This window comes from Pocillopora verrucosa, chromosome 1 (genome assembly GCF_036669915.1).
Source record: "Pocillopora verrucosa isolate sample1 chromosome 1, ASM3666991v2, whole genome shotgun sequence".
NCBI lineage: Eukaryota > Metazoa > Cnidaria > Anthozoa > Scleractinia > Pocilloporidae > Pocillopora > Pocillopora verrucosa.
The window spans coordinates 6,246,938-6,256,344 of record NC_089312.1 but is presented as its reverse complement, the minus strand read 5'-3'; the positions used below and the strand labels follow the sequence as shown (position 1 = coordinate 6,256,344).

Genomic DNA, 9,407 nt, shown 5'->3' with positions numbered 1-9,407 from the left:
ATGTATACTCTTCAATCGACCAATGATGTCTCGACGCAAAGTAGTTTACCGTCTTTTCTTTCAATGTTGACTCATTTTCTTCAGCCAAAATTATCAGTCACGCTCAAAAGAATATAATTCCAACTGATGCTGACATCGTACACTTCATCTGAAGAAGAAAAGATTCCCTACCTCGAAAATTTTCTCAAAACATCAGGAACAACAAGTACGGTCCTTCGCTACAGCTGTTTGAAGATACTGCAGACTAGCATGTGTGTTGATTGCTTTGCAAGTTGTGAGAACGTTGTCACCAGGTTTCAGACCTCGTCAATTCTTCCCTTCTTTCTCCACCCCCTGGACTGGTCCCTAAATCCCTTTAAGGAAGGGAGAACGTTGTCATCAGGTTTCAGACCTCGTCAATTCTTCCCTTCTTTCTCCACCCCCTGGACTGGTCCCTAAATCCCTTTAAGGAAACTCTTCTATAGCCAGTGCTGAGGAGTTTTATGACAGCTTTTACTATAATAAGGGGGTATAAAATAAATCAACAAGACCTCCGCTTTTATGCTTGGCTACATCTATAAGTTAATGATCTTCACAGCGGTTCTTTTAGACTATCACACCCTCCATAAAAAGATGATGCTTTTTGGTGTGTGATGTGACATTCTCAAGAATGGCTGCGAAACAGACTTGTAATGACTAGAAGAATGAGCTAACAATGGACATAATTGTGATTTTTTTTAATAGGATCTGACTGAAAATGGCCACTGCGCTGGAATACTCTGCAGAGCAATTAAACTACTACAGATTTTGCTATGTTTTCACCAAAGTACTAACAGAGGGCTTGCGAATAATCTTTAAACAAGAATGGGACAATCGCTACCGAAGAACATGGGGAGAATGGAAACATCAATGGCCTGCATCAATGGCCTGAATCCAACGGTCCAATTACACGTGGAGGGCCTAAGGAGACTGTGTAATGAAGACTATGTGCATATGCCACGAGGACACCTATCGGAAAATGATTTCCAAAGTGTGATTTTAAAAGTTACAAATGCATTTCTTGTCCTCGGTCTTCCCATTCAGAAAATCCACGACATCCAAATTCAAATTAGTTTCCCAACGTTCGAGAGAAGGAAAAGAAAATGAAAGAAAAAGATAATCAACTAGAGGAGCAGCGACAGGTCCTTGAGCAGCAGCTTCTTACAAGTGTGTCTCCATTTTGTGTTCTTCCCCCAAAACCCACACACGAAGTTACCGGCCGCGATTCTGAGGTTAGTGAAATTACCCAGAAGCTTGGAGCGCTTAAAGGTGCTAATGATGATGCTTTAAGCACTTTGTATATATCTGGAAATCCAGGAAGTGGAAAATCGCAGCTTGCCCATTTGGTAGCCAAGTGATTTTACGACGAAGTCAAAGAAATTCCTTTTTTGAGTTCATTTGTTATGACTTTGAATGCTGAAAATTCAGAAACACTTTTGGAATCCTATGTCCTTTTCGCTCGAAACTGTAAATGTCCAGAGTATGCAGTTACAAACACTCTCAACTCCACAGACCTATGTGCAGACGAAAAGATTACAAGGCTTAGGAAGCTGATAAGTGCGAGAATTTTAACTATACCTCATGGCTGCTGGTGGTCGATAACGTCATCAGTGCGTCTCAAATACATGGACACTTACCAGAAGCAAGAGACGAACTATGGGTAAGAGGCCAGTTGCTGCTAACAACACAAGACGCTGTTTCTATCCCTTTGACAAATTCTGCAATCCAGCTTGTCTCAGTCAGCAAAGGAATGCATCCAGATCATGCCCGCTCATTGTTAACGCTCCTCTCAGAAGTGAGTGATGGTGAAATGGAAGATGAAGTTGCACGGACATTAGAATATCAACTTCTTGCCTTAGCGAGTGTCTCCATTTATGTGCGAGAAGTCCGGCAGAGAAAAGTATCCGTTAGCTTTGGCTGGGGTGGCTACCTGGAGAAAGTTGCAGGTGGTCAACAAAGTACGACAGAGACCATCCTTGCAGAGACAAATCCAAGGTACCAGAATTCCATGACAACAGCAATAACACTTGCAGTGAAAGAAGCAATGGCGACCAACAGAGTTATTAATCACCTATTCACCTTCCTTGTTCTTTGTTCACCTCAGCCAATACCCCAAGACCTCGCTGTCAATTACATCATGGAGATAGATGAAGAATTTACTGATAAAGGGTGGATCAGATCAAAGAGAAATCGATGTTCATTGTTATTATCTGAAGAAGAAGGTGACAGCGTCTGTATTCGAGTGCATGGAGTCGTTCGTGATGTACTTGATTCTTTAAAAACAAATTATGCCAAGGAATTATACATTAAAGCTGTCGTTGGGGCTGTTGCATCATTCGCCAAGTTCAATGACTTCGATACCTTTACCATCGGCTCAATACTTGTTCCCCACCTGAGAAAACTGATCCTGAGGGTTAAATATCTGTTTTCTGAACAAGACTTACCTCAAGTCAGAAAAGTGGGTGATATGCCCTTACAAGGTTGTCTGAATGGCCCCCGGATCCTCGGAAAAATGTGCCTATACCATTTTGAATACGAAGATGCAAAGAACTGCTCCGAAGTAGCCTTGGAAATTATATACTCAGGTAACGCAAACGACGCTGTAGGAAAAGCAGAAATCTACCTCTACCTACCTACCTTTGTGGGAATCACACACAAATGTAAGGGTAACTTAGACCAAGCGAAGAACTACTATACTAGTGCATTGGATATTCTTCTGAAATAGCTTGGACCTGAGCATGTAGATGTCGCAGCTTCTTACAATAACCTGGGTACTGTATACAGTAGTCTGGGAGATATCCAGCAAGCATCATGCACTTGCATTGAATATTCTTCGGTAACAGCTTGGACCTGAGCATGTAGATGTTGCAGCTTCTTACAATAACCTGGGTACTGTATGTAGAAGTCTGGGAGATTTCCGGCAAGCAAAGGACAATCATGCACTTGCATTGAATATTGTTCAGAAACAGCACGGACCTGACCATGTAGATGTTGCAGCATTTTACAATAACCTGGGTACTGTACATAGAGGTCTTGGAGATTTCCAGCAAGCAAAGGACAACTATGCACGTGCACTGGACATTCGTCTGAAACAGCTTGGACCTGAGCATGTAAAAGTCGCAGCATCTTACAATAGCCTAGATAATGTATACAGAAGTCTAGGTAATTTCCAGAAAGCAAAGGACAGCCATGCACGTGCACTGGACATTCGTCTGAAACAGCTCGGACGTGAGCATGTAAATGTCGCAGCTTCTTAAAATAACCTGAGTACTGTATATAGTGATCTAGGAGATTATCTATCTAGAAGGACAACTTTGCACGTGCACTGGACATTCGTCTCAAAAAGCTCGGACCGGAGCATTTAAGCGTCGCAGCTTCTTGCAATAACTTGGGTATTATGTATAGTTATCTAAGTGATGTCAAGCAAGCAAAGAACAACCATGCACGTGTACTGGAAATTCGTCTGAAACATCTCGGATCGGAACATGTAGCTGTCGCAGCTTCTTACAATTGCCTGGGTACTGTGTACAGTAATCTAAGTGATTTCCAACAAGCAAAGGAAAACCATGCACGTGCTCTAGACATTCGTCTGAAGCAGCTCGGATCTGAACATGCAGATGTCGCAACTTCTCTTAATAAACTGGGTGCTGTTCACACTGATCGAGGTGACTTAAAGCAAGCAAAGGACAACTATGCCCGTGCACTGGACATTCGTCTGAAACAGCCCGGACCTGAACAAGTAGATGTTGCAGCTTCTTACAATCACCTGAGTACTGTATATAGAAGTATAGGGGACTTCGAGAAAGCAAAGGATAACCATGCAAGTGCACTGGACATTTGTCTGAAACAGCTTCGATCAGAGCATGTAGATGTCGCAACTTGTTACAATAACCTGGGTACTGTATACAAAGGTCTAGGTGATTTCCAGCAAGCAGAGGAAAACCATGCACCTGCACTGGAAATTCATCTGAAAGAGCTCGGACCTAAGCATGTAGTTTCTTACAATAACCTGGGCACTGTATACAGTGATCTAGGTGATTTCCAGCAAGCAAGGGACAACCATGCACGTGCACTGGACCTGGACATTTGTCCGAAACTGGCAGCTAGGACCGCATGTAAATGTTGCAGCTTGTTACGATAACCTGGGTAATGTATACAGAAGCCCGAGTGACTTCCAACAAGCAAAGGACAACCAGGCAAGTGCAATGGAAATTCGTCTAACACAGCTTGGACCTAAGCATGTAGATGTTGCAGCTTCTTACAATAATCTGGGTAATCTATATCGAAGTGTAGGTGACTTCCAACAAACAAAGGACAACCATGTTCGTGCACTTAATATTCGTTTGAAACAGCTTGGACCCAACCATATAAATATCGCAGCATCTTACAATAACCTTGGTACTGTATACTGTAATCTAGGTCATTTTCACCGAGCAAAGGACAACCATGCACGTGCCATGGAAATTCGTCTCAAACAGCTTGGACCTGACCATGTAAATGTCGCAGCTTCTTACAATAACCTGGGTACTGTATACAATAATCTATGTGATTTCCAGCGAGCAAAGGGCAACCATACACGTGCACTGGACATTTGTCTGAAACAGCTCGGACCTGAGCATGTAGAAGTCGCAGCTTCTTAAAATAACCTGGGTACTGTATACAGAAGTCTAGGTGATCTCCCGAAAGCAAAAGATAACTATGCACGTGCACTAGACATTCGTCTGAAACAGCTCGGACCTGAACATGTATATGTCGCAGCTTCTTACGATAACCTGGGTACTGTCTACAGAGATCTAGGCGATCTTCAGCAGGCTAAGGACAACCATGCACTGGCACTAGGCATTTTTCTGAAACAGCTTGGATCTGAGCATGTAGATGTCGCAGTTTCTTACAGCAACCTGGGTACTGCATACAGAAGTCTAGGTGATCTCCCGCAAGCAGAGGAGAACTATGTATGTGCACTGGACATTCGTATCAAACAGTTCGGACCTGACCATGTAAATGTTGCAACTTCTTACAATAACCTGGGTAGTGTATACAGAAGTCTAGGTGATTTCCAGAAAACAAAGGACAACCATGCACATGCACTGGACATTCGCCTGAAACAGCTCAGACCTGAGCATGTAAATGTCGCAGCTTCTTACAATAACCTGGGTATTGTATACGGAGGTGTAGATGATTTTCAGCAAGCAAAGGACAACCATGCACGTGCACTGAACATTTGTCTGAAACATCTCGGACCGGAGCATGAAGATGTCGCAGCTTCTCACAATAACCTGGGTAATGCACACAGAGGTCTAGGTGATTTGCAGCAAACAAAGGTCAACCATGCGAGAAATTCGTCTGAAACAGCTCGGACCTGAGTATGTAGATGTCGCAGCCTCTTACAACAACCTGGGTACTGTATACAGAAGTCTTGATGATTTCCAGCTAGCAAAGGACAACTATGCACGTACACTGGACATTTGTCTGAAACAGCTCAGACCCAATCATGCAAATGTCGCAGCTTCTTACAATAACCTGGGTACTGTATACAGTGATCTAGGTGATTTTCAGCAAGCAAAGTACAACCATACACGTGCACTGGACATTCGTCTGAAACAGCTTTGACCTGAGCATTTAAATTTCGCAGCTCCTTACAGTAACTTGGGTACTATAGACAGTCATCTAAGTGACTTCCAGCAAGCAAAAGACAACCATGCACGTGCACTGGACACTCGTCTGAAACAGCTCGGAGCTGAGCGTTTAAGTATCGCAGCTTCTTACAATAACTTGGTTACTATAATCAGTTATTTAGGTGATTTCCAGCAAGCAAAGGACAACCTTGCACGTGCACTGGACATTTGTCTGAAACAGCTCGGACCTAAGAATGTACATGTTGCAGCTTTGTACAATAACCTGGGTACTGTATACAGTGATCTTGGTGATTTCCACCAAGCAAAGGACAACCATTCACGTGCACTGGACATTCGTCTGAAACAGCTCGGACCTGAACATGTAGATGTTGTAGCCTCTTAGAATAACCTGGGTATTGTTTATAGTGGTCTAGGTGATTTTTTGGAAGCATAGTTAAACATGCAAGTGCACTGGACATGTGCTTGAAACAGCTTGAAGGTGATTATCTTAAAGTTGAAATTACTCATGAGAATATTGGTGACGCACTCAATGAACAGGGTCACGATGAGGAGGCGAAAAAAAGATATGATCGTGTTTTGGCGATTTATGTTCAAAGCCTTAGCTTTGCACATGTTTATGTTAGAATACTTTAGAATAAGGTGACTTAGCTACAGCAGATTACTCGGATGTAGACACGCGTGGTTGTCCTGTAACCTGTGTATTTGTTTTTAAATGTATAGGATTACAGAAGTAAAGTTCAGGCAACTCATCGTTCAATAATCTTCATGCGGATGTGTATTTTCTTTCGCGCGAACTTCAAGACTAGTTGATAAAAAAAAATTTGGTTAACTAATCAGGCTTAGTTTAATCCCTTACGACCTCGAGAATTGTTAAGAATTTCTTCTCCTAGTTCAAACTTTAAGGCATCTTTGAATTCCTAAAAGAAAGGCGTGGACTGCTTATCGTTGTGAGACATTCAGGTACTTTTACCAGTACTACGACCCGATCACCGGATCTCTTCATTTTCCTGAGTTTTATAGAAGTCCGACAAAGTTAACTAAAGCGAACGCCCGTCATGATGATTTTCAGGATCTTCAGTAGGACAATTTTTATTAAGGAGAGATTCTGTTGTAGAAGAGGATACAGAATATATTTCAAATTCTTCGTTAATTTTTTTTTCTCACAGTATCCTTTTCGGATCCACATGAAAACACCCCTTTCACTCAGAAATCTCTGGAGAGTAAAATGTCTGCTATCAGTGTTACTCTGTAAAGGTTGGATAGTTAATTAGTTTTCTTGTCCAATTTAGTCACTTGCCTAAAAATCAAACCGGAGTCATTGCAAAAAGATTGGTTGAAAAATACGGCAATTCTTCCTGCGATCAAATTTAAGGAAATTTTAATGGTCCTGATTAATTAAAAAATAATCTGTAAACATAAAATCCATCCCGTTTCCGTAAGTAAAATATTACATTACTAAGTTACCCATGCTTGTATCAATTACAATAAAAATAGCATTTTTTCTTGCCGTGTTTGACCACTACTTCTGGTACACAGTTTCCTTGTTTTGAAAACGTTACCAACAAAACTAAAAAAACAATCAATAGTCTCGGTAAGCTTTGTTGCTAATTGAAATGTTTAAGAAAGTTTAAATGATATTCTTCGAACGGCCATTTTCGAAAAATTTTAAGCTTTACTGAATGACCTATATTTTAAATTACACATTTTTGGTGTTAAAGTTATCCCCTTTCAATTACAGGAGCTACCAAAAAAAAAGAAAGAAAGGAAACTGGAGGGCAACAGAGGACGCAAATTATGACCTTGAAGGTAACGTTTCAAGGAACGGTTTGAGTCTATTTCATTTACGATTGCGTGATTCAGTAGCAAGGCCTTAACTCGAATTTAAAAATCCTGTGGTTTTGTGAAAAATTCCGAGACCGTCCCGAAAACCTTTTTTTATCAGAATTTCCCCAAATCATTAATATTGGAATATGAGCGAGTAGAGTCTAATTCAGTCTGTAATTATACGAGTGATTGACAAATTAAAATCGGACGACCGTGAAGCTGGAGTCCGACTTGTTAATCCTTAGTATGATTACGGAAAAAATTGGACGACACAATGCTCTGTTACTAATTAATAAAAACTATGACAATTTGAGAAACAAACTTGACATCACTTATACGTTTTCATTAAAAAAAAATTATAAACCGTTTTAAGAGCTACCAAGTTTGAAAAATTCAATGTCCAACGTAATAAAACTGCAGTGTTTTAGGTGATAAAAATTAAAAAACTCGAGGACGGGTGTCGGTTTAGAATATCAAGGTGTTCTCAAGGAAAATGTTAGGAAATGTTCATCTTATGCTCAGTCAGGATAAGTAACTGAGTGGGGACTGGGTTCCAAAAACACGACGAACAAGATCGCGGCCAAAAGAAAATTATTCATTTTCATATCGTGAGTGAAAGTTTTCCAAGGAAGACGTTACAGATAAGTGTGGAAAAGGAAGGATTACCATTTATTTACATAAATAAGGCCCAAACAAAGTCGCCGACGCACCACCGACACACCACCGACGTATCTTGTACGTTGACGACCGGTTGGTCGACGCGTCGGTTGGATCGGATTCTTTACCTTTACCGCGCGTACATGACATGTTCTGTCCACTTACACAGGCATGAAGTGTTAACTTTAGCTGTCCTAATCACACTATCCAATGACAAGTATGACACTGTCCTAAGAGTGCTCAATTCGGGCTGGTGATAACAAATCACGTTCGAGAATTTTGTTATAGTTTTGGTTAACATGATAATGGCGATTGCCATGCTTGGCTTACTTTTTTAAAATCGAATCCTTTGGTGGACACATGTGTGAAATTGACTCGACTATTAAAATGGTAAGTTGGTTTTTTTAGCGCTCTTAATATAATCGATGAGAGCATCGAATTATAGCAAATGGCACATGCGAAATGTCACGTAGCTGCTTCCCGTTTGCCGTAAGCTTCATGCTTCATTTCACAAAAGTAGCCCAGATAGACAGATTTATAAAACCCCTTTATTCTTTGAACAGACAGCAATTGCTTCTCTCTTCAAACTTACAAAGGGGTCAAGTCATATAATTTACTAATCTGCCATATGTTTCAGAAAGCTCGAAAATAAATATTATGACAAGAAGCATGACTACTTAATCAGATAACTTGGTTTCACTTACATGATGTCGTTAATTGCGGAATGTGACTCCTTTTTCTCTTTTTTATGAAAATATCAACGCCTGATCGGCTATTAGGAAAAGCTATCTTTCAGACCATGTTTTAAGAAAATCTATACTGATCAAGAAGTAAATAAACGACATGTTCCTTCATTTCTCATGTTATGGAAAAGAACTTTTGCATAATTTTCTCAAATTCCTTTCCTTTTCCTTTTCTGTCTTTTTTCACTGAAGTTCTACGTGAAGTCACAAAACTTTACTGCTGCTCATGTTGAACGTAGTGTTTGCCTACTAACTCTTGCTTTACTAACACAGATATCCATGATATTTTCTCATGTGATATTCTTGGGCATTTGTATATTAATTTACAACTGAATTGTGACGTTTTGTTGGTGCAGCAAGATTTATTCGGGTACCAGCGGTAAACACTGTGAAATTTTAATGTTTTAGGCCTCGTATCAATGTCATTACTTTAGGGGAAAAGCATCTGTTAAAAAATATTTCCAACTTCTTACCTTTTTCAGGAGTGAGTAATTTCATTCATGTACTTTTCGAAAGCTGACGCTGTTGT

The 9,407-nt window shown here is 40.5% G+C and overlaps 2 protein-coding genes across 2 annotated transcripts; both read left to right on the top strand.

Moving 5' to 3' along the window:
* The first annotated feature begins 1,121 nt into the window (after positions 1-1,121).
* Positions 1,122-3,275, top strand: LOC136279994 (uncharacterized). Its single transcript, XM_066164591.1, has 3 exons — positions 1,122-1,364; positions 1,748-2,620; positions 2,862-3,275. Exons 1-3 carry the CDS (start codon positions 1,122-1,124, stop codon positions 3,273-3,275), a joined length of 1,530 nt encoding a protein of 509 aa, XP_066020688.1.
* A 140-nt stretch (positions 3,276-3,415) lies between these two features.
* Positions 3,416-6,036, top strand: LOC131799525 (nephrocystin-3-like). The gene is made up of 4 exons (XM_066164548.1): positions 3,416-4,133; positions 4,438-4,542; positions 4,705-5,298; positions 5,651-6,036. Exons 1-4 carry the CDS (start codon positions 3,416-3,418, stop codon positions 6,034-6,036), a joined length of 1,803 nt encoding a protein of 600 aa, XP_066020645.1.
* Positions 6,037-9,407: the final 3,371 nt, after the last annotated feature.

What these genes read in the sequence shown, in the direction of transcription:
- LOC136279994 (XM_066164591.1), top strand. Translation starts at nt 1,122, where the DNA reads ATGAAAGAAAAAGATAATCAACTAGAGGAGCAGCGACAGGTCCTTGAG. An exon ending in AATCGCAGCTTGCCCATTTG is followed by an intron (nt 1,365 to 1,747) that starts GTAGCCAAGTGA and finishes TCTGCAATCCAG; the next exon opens with CTTGTCTCAGTCAGCAAAGG. An exon ending in CAGGTAACGCAAACGACGCT is followed by an intron (nt 2,621 to 2,861) that starts GTAGGAAAAGCA and finishes CTTCGGTAACAG; the next exon opens with CTTGGACCTGAGCATGTAGA.
- LOC131799525 (XM_066164548.1), top strand. Translation starts at nt 3,416, where the DNA reads ATGTATAGTTATCTAAGTGATGTCAAGCAAGCAAAGAACAACCATGCA. An exon ending in ACTGGCAGCTAGGACCGCAT is followed by an intron (nt 4,134 to 4,437) that starts GTAAATGTTGCA and finishes ACTGTAATCTAG; the next exon opens with GTCATTTTCACCGAGCAAAG. An exon ending in AGCTTCTCACAATAACCTGG is followed by an intron (nt 5,299 to 5,650) that starts GTAATGCACACA and finishes TAAATTTCGCAG; the next exon opens with CTCCTTACAGTAACTTGGGT.